We start from the raw sequence: 23,635 nt of genomic DNA, 5'->3' as shown, positions 1-23,635 counted from the left end.
ATGATGTGGAGTTGCCAATCGAAATGTCTACCAGAGGTCTCAGGGTAATAGAATTGTTTTACATGGAAGCTCAAGGTTACCAGGGTGTTCCAAATAGCCTTAGCAAAAATGCAAAGCATCTTCTTGGTGCTGCTGGACATTGAACCCAGGGCCTCAGGTTTACTAAGCGTGCACTCTATCATTGAGATATACCCCTAGGGCTGGGGATGTGGCTCAAGCGGTAGTGTGCTCGCCTGACATACATGCGGCCCAGGTTCCATCCTCAGCACCACATACAAAGATGTTGTGTCCACCGAAAACTGAAAAATAAATATTAAAAAAAAAGAGATATACCCCTAGCCTCCTTTGCAAAGCTGCTTAAGGCTTAACTTCAAAAGGTCTAGGATATCATAGTTTGTTTTTTTTTGGTTAAGAATTATATGAATTAATGTATGTAAAATGCTTAGAACAATGCCTGGCTTATAAGTACTATCAGGTATTAATTATTCCATTTTTTTTCGATGCTGTGGTCCCAACCTAGGGCCTTGTGCATGGTATGCAAACACTCTATCACTGAGCTACATCCCCAGCCCTACCACATATCCTTAAAAAATAAATAAATAAAACATTATTATATAGTTTATAATAAATCATGACTATATTATACTAATTATTATATATAATATACATTATACTAATTATGTATAATATATGACAATTAGAGTCGCTTTCTCAATTACTTTTACGTGTTTCCTAGCATATGCTTATTGTGAAACAATTTTACTTTCCTTCAATTGGACCTTTCTCTTAAAGAGGCTCTTCACTGAGCCACATCCCCAGCCTTTTTTTTGTAGTATTTTATCTAGAGATAGATAGGATCTCGCTAAGTTGCTCAGGACCTCGCTAAATTGCTGAGGCTGGTTTTGAACTCGCAATCCTCCAGCCTCAGCTTCCCGAGGTGCTGGAATTACAGGCGTGCGCCACGACACGGGCTCCTTCTCTTCTTTTGATGGGATTGTCTAGCTTATATGAGCTGCAGACTGATGTGAATCAATATTTTAGTGAGCCATATCCTTTTTGGTTGATAGGATATCTACACTTATTTTCAGTTTACCAGTAAAGTAAGCTCATCGTTAATTGCTCATTCTAAAACTCTAATCTTTAATAACTTGAATCAAGAGTCGGTGATTGCGAGTAGCCGTAGTCATAATCGTTATTTTATCTTTGACAACTACAGGACCACAAAAAGCCACGGTTTCAGTCACAGCCTCAAAGCCGCCGGGCCCTAGAAGCAAAGGTCCCTAACTCTCCCACCTAAAAAGTGCTGCTCTAGCACTGCATTTATGGCTTCCTTGGTCTCGATGGTACCCTTTTCCTGTTTCCCAGTGTTGCATGACGGGGAGAAATAGTTCTCTTTCCGGGAGTCGACCGCAGGCCACACTTAAGGCCGAACTCCATTTCCCGGGGTGCCTCGCGGCGGCCGCTCAGTCCTGCGGCGGGAGGCAGGTTCCGGTTGCATCAGCGTTGGATTCATCTCCAAATGAGACTGTTCGTGAGCGAGGGCGCCCCGGGGAGCCTGCCGGTGCTGGCTGCGGCCGGGAGGGCCCGGGGCAGAGCTACAGAGCTGCTCATCAGCACTGTAGGCCCCGAAGGTACTTGGGGTGGTGCTGGTGGGCTGTGGATGGCGGTGGGTGGGGGGACAGAAACACAACCGACGCTCACCCGGCGCTTGTTTTCCCGAATCCCTTGGAATGTACCACACATTATCTTACCTTTTCCTTAACTTTTCCCTCCTGTCATATCCTTCATCAGTTATTTACCCTCAATATATTCTTTTCTCATTTTCATCTTCCCCTCTTTCATCTTTCAGCATCCTGAGCTTGGCCTCCTCTTCCTAACCTTTCACACCTGTTAGGCAGCCCCCCTCCACTCTATCATCGTCTCCAGGAACCTTTTTGTTATTTTTAGGACCCTGCCCCTTAAGACACAAGGTATTTGTATGCACACACATCTTTTTTTTTTTAATATTTATTTATTTATTTATTTTTAGTTCTCGGCAGACACAACATCTTTGTTTGTATGTGGTGCTGAGGATGAACCCGGGCCGCACGCATGCCAGGCGAGCGCGCTACCGCTTGAGCCACGTCCCCAGCCCGTACACACATCTTTCAGTTCTTTCTCTTCTCATGCCCAGCTTAAGAATCCTTTTGATTGACCTCAGGGGCGCTTAACCACCGAGCCACATCCCCAGCGGCCCTCACTCCCCCCCCCCTTTTTTTTTTAGTTGTAGTTGGACAAAACATCTTTATTTTATTTATTTATTTTTATGTGGTGCTGAGGATCCAACCCAGCACCTCTCACATGTCAGTTGAGCGCTCTACTGCTGAGCCCCAGCCCCAGCCCCAGCGCCCACAGCCCTTTTAAAAATATTTTATTAGAGACAGGGTCTCGCTAAGTTGCTGAGGCTGGGTTTGAACTCGGTGATCCTCCTGCCTTAGCCTCGTGAGTCGCTGGGATTAAAGGTGCGGTGCCCGCTGCCTGGCTCAGTCCCCAGTTTAACTCTTAAGCGGTAGTCGTGTTAGTCCTCCCATTTTTCTTAATTCTGACTTCCCATTGGGACCTCACATTATTCTCAGGATATGCTAGTTGCTTTGAGTTGTTATAGTTTTGGGCTGCAGCACTATCCCAATACCCACCACCTCCTCTGAAATCCCATCTGTTGTTTCCAGCTGACAGTCTCAACTGAACACCTGCTGACCTCTCCAGCATATTCTGGAACCCTGTTTCAGTGGTCCTATCCTAGAACTTCTGTGATGATATTGCCCTTCTTACTTCTGTTTTTCTGGGAACAATTTATAGTTGTCTTAAATTAATAAAGTATATTTTTTTCCTCTTTCTCTCTCTCATTTTTTTCTTTCCCTTGTTTTTCACCCATTTTCTTCTGCATCAGAGTGTGTGGTCCCGTTCCTGACCCGGCCTAAAGTCCCTGTCTTGCAACTGGATAGTGGCAACTACCTCTTTTCCACTACTGCAATCTGCCGGTCAGTATTGGTCCTTGATTACAGGGAGGTGGTTTGATCAAAGCACACCTCTGTGTTGTTTGTGTGACTAATTATTTGCAACCATTGTTTCACTGAGGGATGAGAAATAAGACTAGGTAAATGGGTCCTTCTAATTTCACCTTCTCTTGTTCTCTCCCTGGGCAGATACTTCTTTCTGTTATCTGGCTGGGAGCAAGATGACCTCACCAACCAGTGGCTAGAATGGGAAGCAACAGAGCTGCAGGTGGGCTAAGGCACAGGGAATGGCAGGTAGGTCCTTGCTGTGCATAGCCACCTTGACCTGTGTCCCTTTCATTTTAGCCAGCCTTATCTGCTGCCTTGTACTACTTAATTGTCCAAGGAAAGAAGGGGGAAGATGTTCTCGGACTACTTCGGAGAGCCCTGACTCACATTGACCACAGCTTGAGTCGACAAAATTGTCCTTTCCTGGCTGGGGTGAGTTGGTCTTGAGATGGGGTGTGGGGAAGATTTATAGTGTAAGAATTAATAGGGAAGACTGTATTCAGAGTGTTCAGACCCCAACACTGTCATTAGCAGTGTAATTTACTATTAAAAAAAATGTCTTGGGCTGGGGCTGTAGCTCAGTGGTAGAGCGCTTGCTATGCACGTGTGATCCTCAGCACCACATAAAAATAAATAAAGATATTGTGTCCATCTACAACTAAGAATTATAAAAAAAAAAGACAAATCTCTTAAACTGTCTAATCCTCCATTTTTTCCTTGTGAAAAATGGAAATAACATTAATATCTGTGAACACCTCTGTATCTCAATGAGTTATGTTGAGTATTGAGATAATATAATATGCTTAACACAGTGCTTGACCATAGCAGTTTTTCAGTGAGTATTAGATATTATTACTGTTACGGGAAAAAAAAAACCAAAAAAAACAAAAACAGTGCCTTATCAGTGTACCTTTTTCTTTTCTTTTCCCAACCAAGGAAACAGAATCTCTAGCAGACATTGTTTTGTGGGGAGCACTATACCCATTACTCCAAGACCCAGCTTACCTCCCTGGTGAGAATTATGTATATCACTTTACCCCACCCCAAACCCCAGGAGTTTAGTATAAGGGTTACAGAACAGACAGTTGAGGATCCAGTTGAGGATGCAACTTGATACTTGACAGGGCAACTATAGCAAATATGGCTGCAGGAACTAGGGAAAGCAAGTGGAGAAACCTTTGAAACTTTTTAAGAAAGTGAGGAGGTCCTACCTTGCCTGCTCATTCCAGGTCCTGTGCTTGCTGATTCTCTTTTTTCTCCCATGACCATAGAGGAACTGGGTGCCCTGCGTAGCTGGTTCCAGACTCTGACTACTCAGGAGCCATGTCAGCGAGCTGTAGAGACTGTGCTGAAACAGCAGGGTGTCCTGGCTCTCCGGTCTTACCTCCAAAAGCAGCCTCAGCCCAGTCTACCTGAGGAGAGGGCTGTCAGCAATGAGCCTGAGGTTTGGAACAGGACAGGGCATCTTCACGGAGCCCTGGGCCCTGAGGTGGGAGGTGGCTGGGGAGAGAAATGTTGAGTATTTGTCTAATTTCTTTAATTGTTGGAGAGAATTTCTTTACCTGTGGTGCCCCTTCACTTGGTAAGGAATTCTATACTCTCTTTGTAGGAGGAGGAGCTGGCCACCCTAACTGAGGAAGAGATTGCTATGGCTGTGACTGCTTGGGAAAAGGGCCTGGAAAGCTTGCCCCCCTTTCGGCCCCAGCAGAATCCAGTGTGAGTAGGCACCAAGGAGTGGGGCTTGGTTTTATAAGTAGATATTGTTGATAAAAGAGAACAAAGTAGACAGGCCTTGTCTGCTCATCAAACTACTAAGTTCTGTGAAGTAGAAGAACAGGATCCTATGAGGAAAAATATCAAAGGAGACTAATTTAGAGACCTTTTGACACATTGTATTTCACCATTGCAAGGACCTAGGTAGCAGTTATACAGTAGCCTCCTTGTTTGAGAATCTGCTTTCCATAGTTTTACTTGCCTGCAGTCTAAAAATACTAAATGGAAAATATCAGAAATAAACAATTCAAAAGTTTTTATTTTTTGTAGATGGATATAATATCTTTGTTTTATTTATTTTTATGTGGTGCTGAGGATTGAACCCAGTGCCTCACATGTGTTAGGCAAGCCCTCTACCACTGAGCTACAACCCCAGATCCTCAAACGTTTCAAATAACATTTATTACAGCATATTTTTATAATTGTTCTATTTTACTAGTTATTGCTATTAATCTGTTGTACCTAGTTTATAATTTAAACTTATATAGATATGTATGTGTTGGAAAAAACAGGATATAAAGGTTTTGGTATGCATTTTCAGGCATCCACTTGGGGTCTTGGAAAGTGTAAAGTGTCCCCAGCAGATAAGAGGACTACTTTGTTATAGAATGTAACCCCCTTGAGGGCAGAACCCAGGGTATACTCAGTACTCTCACCATACTCAGTACTCTCATAATGAGAAAGAAGTGAAGGGATAAGGTCAAAGGAGTGCTACATGATATGGTACGAAGTGATTAGGGTCTCAGGATACAAGGACTATGGGAGGCCAGTTGTCAGTGAAAGAAGATTTTCTAAAAGCTGATTTCTAAGTTGGATTTCAGAAACAATTACGATATTAAGGTATGGGGAGAAAGGCCAATGCAGGAGAAATTAGTGATGCCTGTGTTGAGGAAATTAGCTGAAAAATGTTCTGTGGAGCAGATGAACCATTTGACTGGGACATACAGCAGCAGCTGGAAAGAAGGGATGGGGTTAATGTGGGGTATTAGGGAGCCAGTGATTGTAGATTGAGAATGGTTGGAAAGATGACATAAGCCCTGATGCAGTGTCAGTGCTAAGGAGAAGGGAGAGGTACAGGATGTATGCAATTGAGCTTTTAACGGTAAAGAACCATGAATAAGGAATACTGAGTTGAGTGACTTTAGTCAGCAGATTGAATGGCATTAACTAGGAACAATCCTGGGAAAGTATGGAGAAGATCACAGTGGCTATGAGCAATAGATGGTGCCCGCTAGTTTGAGTTAGGTCTTGAGGAAATGATAGACATGGATTAAGGAAGAGTCAAGAGGTACAAAAGGACTTGGTAAGAATGTGCATGGAGTGATGAGCTGTAGGATTTTAGATAATTAATGATACTGTTAACATAGCATGTGGGAGAAGGAGTTCGTACTAGGAAACTTCTTAGGAATAGCAAGAGTGAAGATGGTTGGATAGAGCCTAGGGAGAGTTTTATGGTTACTTGGGAACTTCAAGTCTGAGATGAGCTAATGTCAGCAGTTAAAGGGACAGAAATTAGTGCTGGAATGAGGCACGTGAAATGCACAGAGCAGTATATGAGGTTTGCTCACTGTGGACAGGGCTTTTACCTGCAACTGAAGAGGATCTTATGGTCCTGTGGGTTCATGTGAGGAAAGACTTTATTTATTTATTTTTTTAAATAGAGAGAATTTTAATATTTATTTTATTAGTTATCGGTGGACACAGCATCATTGTTTGTATGTGGTGCTGAGGATCGAACCCGGGCCACACGCATGCCAGGCGAGCGCACTACCGCTTGAGCCACATCCCCAGCCCAGAGGAAAGACTTTAGATGTACAGAAACTCATGACAGTTGAACAAAGTTGTGTCTGGTTGTACTGTGCATTTTTCAGTCTTTCTTGACTTTGGCATCTCCCTGGTTGTCTTCTCTTCCTCTTTCTTTACCAGGTTGCCTGTGGCTGGGGAGAGGAATGTGCTTATCACCAGTGCACTCCCTTATGTCAACAATGTCCCTCATCTTGGAAACATCATTGGTTGTGTGCTCAGTGCTGATGTCTTTGCCAGGTGAAGTCAGCTTCTGGAGAAGCTCCTCCTGATGGAGGGCTGGACCCCAAGGGAATAGGACACCTCAAGGTTGGGAACTGGAAGGATCCTGGGAGCAAGGGCTAACCTGGGCCCCCATGACTACATGTTCCCTTCCAGGTACTCTCGCCTCCGTCAGTGGAACACTCTCTATCTGTGTGGGACAGATGAATATGGGACAGCAACAGAGACAAAAGCTATGGAAGAGGGCCTAACTCCACAGGAAATCTGTGACAAGTACCATACCATCCATGCTGACATCTACCGCTGGTTTAATATCTCATTTGATATTTTTGGTCGTACCACCACTCCACAGCAGACCAAGTAGGTTTTCTCTCATGAGATTGAAATGGAGATTGAAGGCTGGGGTCTGAGGCAATGAGAATATCGTGGAGACCGAATGAACCAGAATGATTGTCTAGGATTTCCTCTTGAACCCAGGATCTGAATGTTCCCCAAAATGTGTCCTGGGCAGTTATCAGACCTTCCTGAGGGCATATATTATTTTATTTTATTTTTTTAAATTTTATTTATTTATTTATTTATTTTTTTAAAAGAGAGAGTGAGAGAGGAGAGAGAGAGAGAATTTTTAATATTTATTTTTTAGTTCTCGGCGGACACAACATCTTTGTTGGTATGTGGTGCTGAGGATCGAACCTGGGCCGCACGCATGCCAGGCGAGCGCGCTACCGCTTGAGCCACATCCCCAGCCCGGGCATATATTATTTGACCGGGAGCTAAAGGAGCACCTGAGGGAGGGAAGAGTTGGAACTTAACCTGCCTTCTCTTCTTTGCCTCCTTCCTCTCTTACTGCCTTAGAGTCTTTAAGATATTAACTCCCACACCTGTGTGCATTAATAGATAATACACTTGCAATGATATTTGCCAGCTGATGGTACTTTGCAATTCAGCACTGGGACTGACTGAAGAGCAGACACAGTCTTGAAGAGAAAGCAAATAAGTTTGGATTCAACAAAAATGAATTCTTAAGTGCTGAGGGAAGAGATTGTGGGCAGATGAGGAATAGGTATGAGGGGTGTGGATCATTTCATTGTTTCATTAAGAATTTAATGAGGAATGGATGGCCTTTGCCTTGAGTTGCTTTCTAATTTCTTTGGTGCTTGGATTGAATGAATTTGGATCCCTGGTTTGAGTGGCAGGAGGGTGGTATGCATATTTTCTCTAACTTCCTATGTCTTGTTTACTTTGCTAGAATCACCCAGGACATCTTCCATCGGTTGATGGCACGAGGTTTTGTGCTGCAAGATAGTGTGGAACAACTCCGATGTGAGCGTTGTGCCCGTTTCCTGGCTGACCGCTTTGTGGAGGGAGTATGTCCCTTTTGTGGCTATGAAGAGGCTAGAGGTGATCAGTGTGACAAGTGTGGCAAGCTCATCAATGCCATTGAACTCAAGGTAAGAGGAAGGTCTCATGGGAAACAGAGGGAATAAATTTTCCCCCCTTTGGTACTGGGGATTAAACCCAGGAGTGCTCTACCACTGAGCTATATTTCTAGAACTTTTTAATTATTTTTCATATTGAGATAGGGTCTCGCTAAATTGCCCTGCTAAGTTACTGAGACTGGCCTTAGACTTGTGATCATCCTGCCTTATTCTCCTGAGTTACTGGGATTACAGGTGTGCACCAACAGTATTCTTAAAGGGATTCCCAGTCTTGTCTCATTCAGGATCTTTTTGCGGGTGTGTTACTGGGAATTGAACCCAGGGGCTCATGCATGCTAGTCAAGTGCTGTACCACTGAGCTATGTCCCCAGCCCCAGGATTTTTATTTTAGCATACAAAACCTTTTGATAGTTTACCCATTTCCTCAACTCATCATTTAGTTCACTTGAAAATATTTATTGAGTATTTACTATGTTTTTAACATTGTTCTAGGAAATACATGTGGCATTTATACTTCCAGTCTTTGCTCCAATTGGGCCACCTGATCTACATTGGTTTAGATTATTCTGTCTTCTATAAATGCCTCTGATTTCTAGTCCATGTTTAGTTATTTGTTAGTTAATTTATTTAGTTGTTTATTCATTTATTTGGCAAGCTTTTCTTTTTTAAAAATTATAATACTGGGGATTGGATTTGGGACCTTGCACATGGTAGGTAAGCACTTAAGCATTGAGCTATCTTTTTTTTAAATATATCTTTATTTTATTTATTAATTTATGTGGTGCTGAGAATTGAACCCAGGTCCTTGCATGTGTTAGATGAGTGCTCTACCGCTGAGCCACAACCCCAGCCCTTGTGTTTTTAAGATAGGGTCTCATGAAGTTTCGCAGGCTGGCCTTGAATTGTAGTCCTCCTGCTTCAGCCTCATGAGAAGAGATTATAGGCATGCATCTGGCTATTTGACATTTTTTAATCTGTACAGGCTAGTTATAGTTCAGGGACTAGGGACAAGGAAGTGAATAAGATAGACTTTTATCCAGTGTGGGAAGGATACCAACACTAAACAAGGAAATAATATAGGATAGGATAAAGTGCCAGGAAGATGTGCTAGGAGGTGGGCTTTAGATGATGAGGGAATGCATCTGAGAGTGAGTAACATTTGAAATGAGAGTTTTTAACTGAAGAATGAAAAGGAGCAAGTCAGGTGATAAGTGGTATTAAGAGAGTTGCAAGTTGAAGAAAACGTGAAGTGTTGCAATTACCAGGAAATGTAAAGGCTTTTTGTTGCTGCGATTAAATACCTGAGATAAATAATGTGAAAAGAAGAAAGGTTTATTTTGGCTCACAATTTCAGATTCATTGTATGGTCACTTGGCTCCATTGTTTCTGGGCCTGTGGTGAGCAGAACATCACAGTGTGGAGCAAAGCTGCAAGGCAGCTAGAAAGTAGAGAGTGAGAAGGCCCCGGGACAAAATATAACTCCCCATGACCTATGTAGGCCTTACTTTTTCAAGTCTATATGCCTTCCCAGTAGTCTAGCATTCATCAGTGAAGATTAGTCTATTGACGAGACTAAATCTTTCATGATTTAATCACTTCCTAAAGGTCCTACCTCTGAACATTGTTGCATTTGGGATCAGAGCCTTTAACACATGAGTTTTTGAGGGACCTTTCAGATCCAAACCATAAAAGGCCCAGAGGTAACAAAGAGCTTAAAAGGCAAAATTTAAAAGGCCATTGTACTTTTGTACATCTTTTGTGCATCTTTTGTGTCTAATCAGAAATATCCTATGCATATAAAAATATGTTTATTCCTCTCTCTCTTTTTTTTTTGTTTTTGTACCAGAGATTGAATCCAGGGACGCCTAACCACTGAGCCACATCCCCTGTGGGAGGGTAGATTAAGATAAGGTCAGCAAAAAAGGGACCAGTTTACCAGGGCCTCCTAAGCCATTACAGGAGTTTTAGATTTTATTCTAGTGGAATGGCAAGCTGCTTTGTGGAAAATGAATGGAAAAAAAAGAAAGAATTGAAGAAGGGTTTAGAGTCTAGAGTCCAGAATTGGGGAAAATTTAAAATAGATTTGGGATATATTTTGGAGGTAGACTGTAGTGTTGGTTAGACTGGAATTTGGAGTAAAGAAAAAGATGATTTATAAATTTTTGGCAGGAGCTAGGAAAATAAGTTGGTGTTAGAATGCTGGCCTACCATGGGTGAGGTCCTGGGTTTAATCCCCAGCACCACCATTTAAAAAAAAAAAAAAGAAAAAGAAAAATTGGCTTGAGCAGTTTGGATAGATGGTAATACCATTTCTGACAATGGGCAAGAGTAGGAGAAAAGGCCTTCATGCCAAATGCAGTGATACTGTTGGGGTTTGCTAAGCTTGAGATATCTGTAGTCATCCATGTAGACAGGTGGATCTGAGCCTGTGGAATTCAGGAGAGAGGTCTGAGAGGGTTACAATTTCTCACCTTCAAAAATCCAGGTGAAGGGCTGGAGTTGTAGCTCAGTGGTAGAGTGCTTGCCTCATATGTGTGAGGCACTGACTATGATTCCTAGCACCACATATAAATAAGCAAATGAAATAAAGGTCTATTGACAACTAAAAAAAAATATTAAAAAAAAACCAAACCAGGTGAGCTGGTTCCAGTGGTGCACACCTGTAATCCCAGTGACTCAGGAGGTGGAGGCAGGAGGATTGCAAGTTCAAAGCCAGTCTCAGCAACATTGTGAGGCCCTAAGCAACTTAGTGAGACCCTGTCTCAAAAAAAAAAAAAAAAAAAAAAAGTGATAGCCAGCATAGTAGCGCATGACTATAATCCCAGTAGCTTGGGAGGCTGAGGCAGGAGGATCACAAGATCAAAGCCAGCCTCAACAAAGGTGAGGTGCTAAGCAACTCGGTGAGCACATGTCTCTAAATAAAATACAAAATAGGTGAAAAGTTTTATTGATTAAAAAAAAAATGGAAAGTTTTATTGATTAATTCCATCTAACAGTTTAATACTTTAGCTGTCACTCTTCAGTGTTGTTATATATTCTATTTCTACCACACAATTAAGTATTTTTTGACATTTGCTTTATAAAGATCTGTGCTTGTTTGTTATGCAAGCCATCTTTCCCTGACTTGACTATAACCTTGAGGAGAGGAGCTACATGTCTTCTTTTGTTGCTCCTTCATCCTCTCACACAGTGCAGTGCTCTGTACTTAGACTGTGCTTAGAGAATGCTTTTTTCCTACTCTGCATTGATTTAGTAGAAATGTGAAACTCTGAAGAACAGATGTTATGCTGTGCAAATTTGAGTTTCCCAAGTTCAAGAAGCCCAAGTAGTTGAGTGGGCTGGTGTGAGGATGAAGTTCATCTAGAGGGCACCTGAGGCACTCAGGAACACTTCTGTGTTCCTTCTCTCATTTGTAGTCCTGATCCTGTCTGTCTCACTCTGGGTCACCCCTTCTCTGGAATTTCCCTTCACAGAAACCTAAATGTAAGGTTTGCCGGTCATGCCCTGTGGTAAAGTCCTCCCAGCACCTGTTCTTGGACCTGCCTAAGGTAAGTGAGCCTTTACTCAACCTAGTGTTCAGGAGGCCTCTTCTGTCCCTCTACCTTAACCACAAATATGGATATTTAACCACTCCAAGGTTATTTATTTCCATTAAAAATTACATGTGCTGGGCTGGGGATGTGGCTCAAGCGGTAGCACGCTTGCCTGGCATGTGTGCGGCCCTGGTTCGATCCTCAGCACCACATACAAACAAAGATGTTGTGTCTGTTGAGAACTAAAAAAAAAATAAATATTAAAAAATTCTCTCTCTCTCTCTCTCTCTCAAAAAAAAATTCTCTCTCTAAAAAAAAAAAAATAAATAAAAATTACATGTGCTGGGGCTGGGGATGTGGCTCAAGCGGTAGCATGCTCGCCTGGCATGCGTGCGGCCCGGGTTCGATCCTCAGCACCACATACAGGCAAAGATGTTGTGTCCGCCAAATACTAAAAAATAAATATTAAAATTCTCTCTCTCTCTCTCTTTCTCACTCTCTCTCACTCTTTCTTAAAAAAAAAAAAAAAAAAATTACATGTGCTGTTGTGAAGAGATTAAACAGATTAAAGGGCCACAAAGCAGAAGTCCTAGGTCCATCAGTCTTAAGCCCACTTGCCAGAAATATTTACTACTGTGCATCTTTTGTGTCTAATCAGAAATATCCTATGCATATAAAAATATGTTTATTCCTCTCTCTCTTTTTTTTTTGTTTTTGTACCAGAGATTGAATCCAGGGACGCCTAACCACTGAGCCACATCCCCAGCCCTTTTTATTTTTTATGTTGAGACAGGTTTGCCTCAGCCTCCTAGTCGCTGGGATTATAGGCATACACCACTACCCCTGGCTTGCTTTGCTTTTGCTTTTTAAATTTAAAAAAAAAAAAGAAAAAAATATATATATATACATAATTTTTAGTTGTAATTGGACACGATACCTTTATTTTATTTATTTTTATGTGGTGCTGAGGATCAAACTCGAACACACTAGGCGAGTACTCTACCTCTGAGCCCCAGCCCCTTGCTTTTTCGTAATACAATTTAGTTCATAGCATTTACACTTTCCTGCAACCTGCTTTCTTTTGCTTTGTAGTGTGTCTTTTATGGGTTTTATTTTTGTTTGTTTGTTTTTCCTGTTCTATGAATTGATCCAGGGGTGATCTATCACTGAGGTACATCACATTTTTTTTTTTTTTTAATTTTGAGATATGGTCTTCCTAAGTTGCCCAGGCTGGCCTTGAACTTTCGATTTTCTTGTCTTAGTCTTCTGAGTTACTGGGTTGTGTTTTTTTTTTTTTTTTGAGGGGGGCATACCAGGGATTAAACTCAGGGGCACTCAACCACTGAGCCACATTCTCAGTCCTATTTCATATTTAGAGACAGGGTCTCACTGAATTGCTTAGCGCCTCTCTTTTGCTGAGGCTGGCTTTGAACTTGCAATCCTCCTGCCTCAGCCTCCTGAGCTGCTGAGATTATAGGTGTGTGCCACTGGTCCTGCCTTGTAATACGTCTGTACCAGTTTTCTACCTTAGTAAATCTGCCTCCCCCCATAAACTTTTCTTTTTTTTTGGTACTGGAGATTGAACCCACAATGCTCTACCAGAGAGCTATATCCTCAGCCCTTTTTATTTTACTTTATTCTTTTTTTGAGGCAGAGTCTCACTGAGTTGCTGAGGCTGGCCTAGAACTTGGGATCCTCTTGCTCCAGCCTTCCAAGCTTCTGGGACTCTAGGGGTTACAGACATGTGCTGCTAAGCCCAGTTCCTTATTTAACTTTTTATTTGGAAATAATTTCAAGCTTGCAAAAATAAACTTGATAGAACAAAGAAGTTCATGTGAGGGTTGGGGTTGTGACTCAGTAGTAGAGCACTCATCTAGCATGTGTGAGGCACTGGGTTCAATCCTCAGCACCACATAAAAATAAATAAATAAAGGTTTGTGTCCAACTACAACTAAAAAGAATTAGGAAAAAAAAAAAAAAAGAACATGTTGTTTAACCAGAAGAACTTTGCCACCTGTGTGACCTTGCAGCTGGGTGCGCTGGTGCACGCCTATAATCCCAGAAACTTGGGAGGCTGGGGTAGGAGGATATGAGTTCAAAGCCACCCTCAGCAATGGTGAGGCACTAAGCAACTCAGTGAGACCCTGTCTCTAAATAAAGTACAAAATAAAAAATGGGGTTTGGGATGTGGCTCAGTGGTTGAATGCCCCTAAGTTCAATCCTCAGTATCTTTAAAAAAAAAAAAAAAAAAAAAGAACTTTTCTAACCATTACCTCAGGGGCACTTGACAACTGAGCCTCATCCCCAGCCCTATTTTTTATTTTATTTAGAGATAGGGTCTCACCAAGTTGCTTAGCACCCTGGCTTTGCTGAGGCTGGCTTTGAACTTTTGGTCTTCCTACCTTAGCCTCCCAAGCTGCTGGGATCACAGGAGTGTGCCACTGCTCCCAGCCTGATCCATTTGTTTTTAGCATATTTGCTCTGTTCCTTCCTCCCTTTTCCTCCTTTCCCTTCTATTTGTACATGTATATATTCTCTTATTTTTAAGTACTTCAGTGTGTTTCTAAGAAACCAGACTTGGGGCTGGAGATGTGGCTCAGCGGTAGCGCGCTCGCCTGGCATGCGTGCGGCCCGGGTTCGATCCTCAGCACCACATACCAACAAAGATGTTGTGTCCGCCGAGAACTAAAAAAAATAAAATAAAATATGGGGGCTGGAGATGTGGCTCAAGCGGTAGCACGCTCGCCTGGCATGCGTGCGGCCCGGGTTCGATCCTCAGCACCACATACCAACAAAGATGTTGTGTCCGCCGAGAACTAAAAAGTAAATATTAAAAATTCTCTCTCTCTCTCTCTCTCTCCTCTCTCACTCTCTCTTTAAAAAAAAAAAAAAAAAAAAAAACACCAGACTTTTTTGAATAACCATACTGAAGTTACATCAGGAAATTTAATTTTAATGTATTTGTTGATGCACCATTCAAATTCTATTTTTTTTCCATTATCCTAATGATAATTTTTTTTTTTTTTTTTTTTTTTTTTTTTTTAGTACTGGAGATTGAGCTCAGAGGCTCACATGTAGTGGGCAAGCACTCTAACACTGAGCTATACCCCCAGTCCTTTTTATTTTTTATTTTGAGAAATATTTCAACAATTTTTTTTAATTAAAGAAATTTTAAGTTGCTCACACTTGCCTTAAACTTGAGATCCTCCTGCCTCAGCCTTGCAAGACAGGTGGGATAACAGATGTGTGTCATTGTGCCCAGGACAGAAATAAAAAGGATGTAGCTCAGTGGTGAAGTGCTCCCTAGGTTGAATCCCCAGTACCAAAAAAATAAAAAAAATTAAGTTTGTGATCCTGCTGCCTCAGCCTCCCAATTAGATGGGTTACAGGTGTGTGCCTCTGTGCCCAGCCAGTTTATTTTTCCTTTATTTATTTATTTATTTTTTTGTGGTGCTGGGAATTGAAACAAAGGCATGTACTCTACCAACTGAGCCATATCCCCAGCCGAGTTTATTTTTAATAACTATATAGTATTTCATTCTGTGGTATCATAGGGGTCTTTCCCAGCCATTTTCTGTGTATATTATTTAGTAGATTTCTAGTATTTTGTAATTACATATAATGTTGCAGGGAATAACCTTTTGCATATGCATTTTTGCATTGTTGGAAGTTTAGGATAAATTCTTTAAAAGTAATCGCTTTGGGCTGGGGATGTGGCTCAAGTGGTAACCCGCTTGCCTGGCATGCACGGGGCACTGGGTTCGATCCTCAGCACCACATAAAAATAAAATAAAGATGTTGTGTCTACCGAAAACTAAAAAAAAAAAAAAAATATTAAAAAAAAAAAGTAATTGCTTTTGTGTTAAGGGTAAATGTATATGTAGTTGTCAAATTTGCCTCAGTGACTATTGTACCATTTTGCACTTCTGTTGGCAATGTGTGAACATGCCTATTTCTCCATAGCCCCACCAATAGAATGTATTGTCAGGCATCAGAAGTTTGCCTCATTCTCTTAACAGTAGTATGGTATTTATGTGGATGAATTCCATGTAGCATCTCTTCAAGAGGATTTTTTTTTTTTTTGCTTTCAAAAGTGGTATTAGCTTTTAAATATTTTAGATAGAAATTTATGACATAAAAAGTGGAAGTTGCATACTTAAGAGTAAGCACAAATGTATATTTTCCTTTTTTTTTTTCTGGTTAATATTAATTTATTTCTGGTTGCAGTGGCACATGCCTGTAATCCCAGCAGCTTGGAGGCTGAGGCAGGAGGATCACAAGTTCAAAGCCAGCCTCAACAACTTAGCAAGGCTCCTGAACAACTTAGGGAGAACCTGTCTCTAAATAAAATATTTTTTTTAAAAAAGGGCTGTGGATGTGGCTAAGTGGTTAAATGTCCCTAGGTTCAATCCCTGATACCAAAAAAAAAAAGTTAACCTATTTATTTTTATTATTATAATTAATGGGACTATATGTTATTGTTTTGCAGTTTGCCTTCTGTGGTTAATAATATATCTTGGAGATCTTTTCATGTCATTTCCTATGGGTATACCTCATTTTTTTTTAACCTCGATTTTTTTTTTAATGATTTTTATTTTATTTATCTTAAAATGATTTTGTAATAGTTCGTGTATTTATTTATTTATTTATTTTTTTTAAAGAGAGAGTGAGAGAGGAGAGAGAGAGAGAGCGAGAGAGAGAGAGAGAGAGAGAGAGAGAATTTTTTAATATTTATTTTTTAGTTCTCGGCAGACACAACATCTTTGTTGGTATGTGGTGCTGAGGATCGAACCCGGGCCGCACGCATGCCAGGCGAGCGCGCTACCGCTGAGCCACATCTCCAGCCCATAGTTCGTGTATTTATACAGTATATTTAAATTTAAAACTTGAATCAGGAGTTTCAGTTTTTAAATTTTTTTTTAAAGATGAGATCTTGCTGTGTTGCACAGGCTGTCTTCAAACTCATAATGCCACCTCAGGCTCCTCCATAATTAGGATTATAGGTATCTGGCTTAGTTTTGGATTTTTTTTTTTAATATCTTCTTTAGTTGTAGGTAAACATAATATTATTTATTTATTATTTATTAATTATGTGGTGCTGAGGATTGAACCCAGTCCCTCACATGTGCTAGGCAAGTGCTTTACCACTGAGCTATAACCCCAGCTCCTAGTTTCAGATTTTTGCTATCATAAACCGTGTATTTCTTTTCTTCTTCTCCTTTTTTTTTTTTTTTTTTTTTTGGTACTGGCAGTTGAGCTTTAGACTTTGTGTGTATGCTGTGCAAGTACTCTAAGTACTCTACCACTGAGCTATGTCCTTGGCCCTTTTTATTTTGAAACAGTGTCTTGTTAAGGTGCTCAGGCTGGCCCTGAACTTGAGATACTCCTGCCTTAGCCTCCAGAGTGACTGGGATTACAGGTGTGCACCACTTGTTCCTGGCTATTAGTGCACTTGTCTCTTTTGTAGTTTTGGTATTGGGGATCAAACCCAGGGGCACTTTACAACTGAGCTACATCTCAAGTCCTTTTTATTAAAAAAGAAGAAGAAGAAGTCTTTTTATAAAAATATAAATTGAGACAGGGTCTCACTAAGATGCTGAAGGTCTCACCAGATTGCTGAGGCTGGCCTCAAAGTTGAGATTCTCCTGCCTCAGCCTCCTTAGTTGCTGGGATTACAGGTATGTATGTGTCACTGTACCAGCAATGGTGTGTTTCTTTTCTCTTTTCTTTCTTTTTTTTTTGAGAGAGAGAGAGAGAATTTCAATATTTATTTTTCAGTTTTCGGCGGAGACAACATCTTTGTTTGTATGTGGTGCTGAGGATCGAACCCCGGGCCGGCCGCACGCATGCCAGGCGAGCGTGCTACCGCTTGAGCCACATCCCCAGCCCCTTTTTTCTTTTTAAAAATTCTATTTATTTATTCATTTGGTAGTTGTAGATGGACAGCATGCCTTTATTTTATTTGTGTTTTTTTTATGTGGTGCTGATGATTGAATCCAGTGCCTCTCATGTGCAAGACAAGCACTCTGCCACTAAGCTACAACCCCAGCCCAATGGTGCATTTCTTTACACATTTCTGCACTCCTCACACATGCTAGGCAAGTTCTCTATCCCTGAGCTACATCTCTAGTGTGTGTGTGTGTATGTGTGTGTATGTGTGTGTGTGTGTGTGTGTGTATGCTACCAGAGATTGAACCTAAGGGCACTTAACCACTGAGCCGCATCTTGTGTGTGTGTGTGTGTGTGTGTGTGTGTGTATGCTACCAGAGATTGAATCTAAGGGCACTTAACCACTGAGCCACATCTCCAGCCATTTTTATTTTTTATTTTGAGACAGAGTCTCTAAATTGTTTAGGGCCTTGCTAAGTTGCTGAAGCAGGCTTTGAACTTGTGATCCTCCTGCCTTATCCTCCTGCCTCAGCCTCCTGAGTTTCTGGGATTATAGGTGTGTGCTACCTACTGTGCCTGACATACATGTCTTCACTTTTAAGGGAATATCTCTGCTAATAAATTCATAAAGATGTAATTACTATTTCAGAATCATGAATCTTTTAAATTTTTATCATAAGGCCAAATGTATTCAAAATGTTGTTCATATTTATCCTTATGAGATATGAGGATAATCATAGCTAACCACATATGAGACTCCTAATTCTGCCCTCTGTCTTCCATCTCAGTTGGAAAAGAGATTAGAGGAATGGTTGGGGAAGACATTGCCTGGCAGTGATTGGACACCCAATGCCCGGTTTATCATTCGTTCTTGGCTTCGGGATGGCCTCAAGCCACGCTGCATAACCCGAGACCTCAAATGGGGAACTCCTGTACCCTTAAAAGGTTTTGAGGACAAGGTAAAAACTCTTTTTAACGTCTCAAATTATAGTCTCAGGATTAAGACCATGGGTTTGCAGAATAGAGTATTGATTATATCTGAAATTTTGGGTTGATTCCTATCATTTCCTTTTTCTTGAACCTCTAGGTATTCTATGTCTGGTTTGATGCTACTATTGGCTACTTGTCCATCACAGCCAACTACACAGACCAGTGGGAACAATGGTGGAAGAACCCAGAGCAAGTGAGCAGTTCTTGGTTAGCCTGTTTATGGAGAGGGCATATGAAGGAGGGCATGTATGACAGGGTATCTGGTCTTTTTTGGACTTTTGAAGAAAGTCTCAGATCTCTCTCAACTATATTCCCTAGGTGGACCTTTACCAGTTCATGGCCAAAGACAATGTTCCCTTTCATGGCTTAGTCTTTCCTTGTTCAGCCCTAGGAGCTGAGGATAACTACACCTTAGTCAAGCACCTCATTGCTACAGGTAGGTACCCTAGAAGAAAGCGGATGGGCTGTTGGAATGAGAACTAAGGCAGTATTTGGAAGAAGATCCTGTGAAGTGCTAGGTCTTGAGTTAGTAGTTGATATGGATTAGGAAATAATTAAAACTTGAGAACTTCATCCAGAAAAAGGAATCAAGATTCTGAAGAAAGCAAAAGACCAAAGCAAAAATTTTGTATTACATATGAGCAAAGAGAAAAAAGGTCAGAATGGATAGGAAAGGATCCCAAGCTACTCAGGGTGAGGTATTTTTGGACATCCACCATTAATGTTGAAGGAAAGGGAAGAATTACTGGGTCAGAGAGGGGAGTGATATTTGAGCAGATGGTTCTCATTCTTCTCTGTCTAGAGTACCTGAACTATGAGGATGGGAAATTCTCTAAGAGCCGTGGTGTGGGAGTGTTTGGAGATATGGCCCAGGACACAGGGATCCCTGCTGACATCTGGCGCTTCTATCTGCTATACATTCGTCCTGAGGGCCAGGACACTGCCTTCTCCTGGACAGACATGCTGCTCAAGAATAATTCTGAGCTGCTTAACAATCTGGGCAACTTCATCAACAGGTGGGAGTTGGTAAGGGGTTAGAGTCAGCAGTAGAGCTGAAATGTCCCAATTCTCCCTCCAGAGATAAGAATATAGAGAGAATATGTAGAGACATTGTGGAAAATTGATTTCTTTAAGTTGGACTCTGCTCCCAGCACATAGTAGGTAAAGTATACTTTGGAAAGAGAGATAAGATTTAGCAAAGTTGTCACAGAGGGATTTTAACATAATTGTTTTCTGATGTTCATTGAAGAAATGATATATTTTATCCTTACACAAAAAAGGTTCACTTGTAGGCCACTGAAAAGTTTGGCTGAAGAAAGGGGTTATTTCAGTGTAGTGATAGGAGGCTTCTGTTCTACTCTTCAGAGTTGTTACTTTAGGGTCACATTTCTATTCTTTGTCCCTATCACAGTGATTCTGCAGTCTGAAGAAATCTCCATGACTTAGAGTTTTTCTATTCCTCTCTTTGAGCCCTAGGCCGTTGGCTCAATTACTATTTACCCTTTCAGGTTTTTTTCATTAACCATCTTGAACAGATAGTCTTCTTTAGAGTGTTTGATAGCAATTAACACATAATAAATTTAAACTTGAGGGCTGGGGTTGTGGCTGAGTGGTAGTATGCTTGCCTCACATGTATGAGGCCCTGGGTTTGATCTTCAGCACCACATAAAAATAAATAAAATAAAGGTATTTTGTTTATCTACAATTAAAAATATTTTTTTAAATTTTTTAATTTGATCCTTTTTTGTTGTTTGTTTTTTGTACCGGGAGTTGAACTCAGGGACACTCAACCACTAAGCCACATTCCCTGCCCTTTTTTTGGATTTTATTTAGAGACAGGGTCTCACTGAGTTGCTTAGGGCCTCACTAAGTTGATGAGGCTGGCTTTGAACAAGTGATCCTCCTGCCTTAGCCTCCTGAACCACTGTGCTTGGCTTAACTTGATCATTCTTAAAAATTTACTTAAAAGCAAAATGTATAGTTGCTTAACTTGATTAGGTTTCTTCATTTGAAGAGTGACATTTTTAGGGGCGAGAGAATAAAGGCTTAATTTGTTAAGCTTTGCCTTTTAGTTTGAGGGGCCAGGAAGCATGTTAATGTGGACAGGAATCCTGAGAGAATGAAAAGTTGTGGAAAGTGTCAAATGTTTATAAGGAGACTGGCCAAAATTTTTTTTCTCCTCTTCTCCTTCTCTATCTCTATTAAGAGCTGGGATGTTTGTGTCTAAGTTTTTTGGGGGCTGTGTGCCTGAGATGGTGCTTACCCCTGATGATCAGCGCCTGCTGGCCCATATTACCCTGGAGCTCCGACATTATCACCAACTGCTGGAGAAGGTTCGGTAAGTAACTTACACAGCTCTGCCTCTTAGGGTTTGCTGGCATGTCAAGAGACTCATATACCTTGGCCTGCTTCCTTTCTTCCCAGGATCCGGGATGCCTTACGCAGTATCCTTACCATATCTCGACATGGTAACCAATACATTCAAGTGAATGAGCCCTGGAAGTGGATTAAAGGCAGTGAGGCTGACAGGTATGTTAAAGGGGTAGGGGTGTCTCTAGAAATTAGATGGCTGATAGGCTATGTCCTCCTGGAGGTCTTGATTAAATCTCTCTTCTCCCTAAGGCAGCGGGCAGGCACAGTGACAGGCTTGGCAGTAAATATAGCTGCCTTGCTGTCCACCATGCTCCAGCCTTTCATGCCCACGGTTAGCACCACCATCCAGGCACAGCTGCAACTCCCGCTTCCAGCCTGCAGTGTCCTTCCCACGAACTTCCTGTGTACTTTACCAGCAGGGCACCAGATTGGCACGGTAGGTCTCCCTCCCTGCCATGTGACTATTGGGATGATGTTAGAATAGACCTAACATTCTCTTGTTCTTTGCTTTTGGGGCAAGAGCTCTTATAGGTCTTCTGAACCCCTCCTCATTCTGCAGTTGGGTGTGCTTGTGATGCAAGGTCCTTGGTACTGGTTCACAAGTTCAGTGGTTTTTTTTTTTTTGTTTTGTTTTCATGCTAAAACCGTACCCGGCACATAAAAACTAACTGGTATACAGCCATTTGAAGAAATACCACGATATTATTGTTTCCATAATACTAGTAGGCAGTGAGGCAGAGAGAATACAAGAGTATCATTACTCTTTGACACAGGATTACTACAGAGTACATCTAAAACTTCTGGATTGACCTAGCATCATTAAATAGTTGAAATACTTTCTGATCCTATCAATACTTTGGGCTTTCTGAGGAATGCTTTTTCTGAATTATTTTCTTAACCAGTAGGTATTTGCTTAGTGTTATGTTCCCTCTAAGACTTTTTTTGGGGAGGGCCAGTACTAGGGATGACCAGGCCTCATTCACTCTTCCATGCTGGGCAGATGATCTCCTGATGAACTGCATCCTCAGCTCTTTATTGTTTGAGTTGGCCTTGAACTTTCAGTTCTCCTGCCTCTGCATTATCAGGTAGAATACTCAAATGCCATTATAAAATATATCTTTCAAGAGTCACTTCGCAGTCTGATCTAAACCTCAGACAGTAGTCTTCCATCATGCAAAGAAACCACAAACAGGCTGGCTCCGTGGCACATGCCTGTGGTCCCAGTGGCTTGGGAGGCTGAGGCAGAAGGATCTTGAGTTCAAAGCCAGCCTCAGCAACTAAGTGAGATCTTGTCTCTAAATAAAATACACACAAAGGGCTGGGTATGTGGCTCAGTGGTTAAGCACCCCTGGGTTCAAGCCCCAAAACCAAAAATCTAATTTTTTTTTTGGTAGTTATAGATGTATACAATGCCTTTATTTTATTTTTATGTGGGTGTTGAGGATCAAACCCAGTGCCTCATACATAGTAGGCAAGCACTCTGCTGCTAAGCTAGAGCCCCAGCCCCAAATACTCCATCTTAAGAAAACATATTGCTATTCTGGGATTAAAACCCTAAATGCAAAAATCCCTCTCCTCCCATTATCTACTTGGGCTATAAGTGGAAGAGGGATTCAGTGTCCACTGGGCCCTCTCCACAGGTTTGTCCAGAATCAGTCTGTTACTATTAACTCTCCATTTCCTTCATTTGCTTCTTTCCTTTACATATATTTCCTGGGATTACAGGTGTGTGCCATGGTACCTGGGAGCATTAAGGATTTTTAAATATCAAGAGTAGGGTTGGAGAAGCCCATTATATAGTTTGGTAGAGTTTATATGTAAGCAGTGAATGATTCTGGAATTCTCTTTCACAGGTCAGTCCTTTGTTCCAAAAACTGGAAAATGACCAGATTGAAAGTTTGAGGCAGCGATTTGGAGGGGGCCAGGTGAGAAAGCTAGACTGTGCCCTCACCCAACAGCCACAGCAGCACCTTAATTCTCCCAAGTAGTATTCCCTCATCACACTTTCCATCTTTTGGCCCTGCTACTTCCTTTTTTCTTTCCTATCTTAGCTAGAAGAGTCCTTGAGTTAAAAGTAATCACTTTTTTAGAGATCAGGAGATGTTTACGGCAGCCAGTGATAACCCAGTTTTTCTTCTCTAGGCAAAAGTATTCCCCAAGCCAGCAGTTGTAGAGACTGTTACAACAGTGGGGCCACAGCAGATCCAAATGCTTATGGATGAAGTGACAAAACAGGTATGAAGCTGAAGCCCATTGGGAGACTGGAAAAGCTGAATCCTAAACAGACTTTTACCTGGTCTCTCTCACTGTTACTCTCTCCACTCACCCTTCTCTTAGGGCAACATTGTCCGAGAACTGAAAGCACAAAAGGCAGACAAGAACCAGGTTGCTGCGGAGGTGGCTAAACTCTTGGATCTAAAGAAACAGTTGGCTCTAGCTGAGGGGAAACCTCTTGAAACTCCTAAAGGCAAGAAGAAAAAGTGAGAGAACGTGGCTCATAGAAAGTCTTTAATGGATATGGACAGTTAATAAATAAATGTATTATCTCTATATACAAGCTGAGACCCTT

At 41.5% G+C, this 23,635-nt stretch overlaps 1 protein-coding gene across 1 annotated transcript; it reads left to right on the top strand.

Moving 5' to 3' along the window:
• Positions 1 to 1,458: 1,458 nt before the first annotated feature.
• Positions 1,459 to 23,566, top strand: Mars1 (methionyl-tRNA synthetase 1). The gene is made up of 21 exons (XM_026398314.2): positions 1,459 to 1,631; positions 2,930 to 3,020; positions 3,186 to 3,264; positions 3,342 to 3,476; positions 3,981 to 4,056; positions 4,316 to 4,488; positions 4,654 to 4,760; positions 6,744 to 6,860; positions 6,999 to 7,202; positions 8,092 to 8,293; positions 11,755 to 11,829; positions 18,492 to 18,662; positions 18,791 to 18,886; positions 19,012 to 19,129; positions 19,496 to 19,709; positions 20,900 to 21,031; positions 21,118 to 21,222; positions 21,316 to 21,502; positions 22,920 to 22,991; positions 23,209 to 23,301; positions 23,404 to 23,566. The coding sequence occupies exons 1-21, from the start codon at positions 1,520 to 1,522 to the stop codon at positions 23,548 to 23,550; spliced, it is 2,706 nt and encodes a 901-aa protein (XP_026254099.1). The 5' UTR covers positions 1,459 to 1,519; the 3' UTR covers positions 23,551 to 23,566.
• The last annotated feature ends 69 nt before the right edge of the window (positions 23,567 to 23,635 follow it).

The sequence above is a fragment of the Urocitellus parryii genome, chromosome 5 (assembly GCF_045843805.1).
Source record: "Urocitellus parryii isolate mUroPar1 chromosome 5, mUroPar1.hap1, whole genome shotgun sequence".
In the NCBI taxonomy this organism is placed as follows: Eukaryota; Metazoa; Chordata; class Mammalia; order Rodentia; family Sciuridae; genus Urocitellus; species Urocitellus parryii.
Note: the sequence above shows the minus strand (reverse complement) of the source record. Positions and strands in the feature narration are given on the sequence as shown.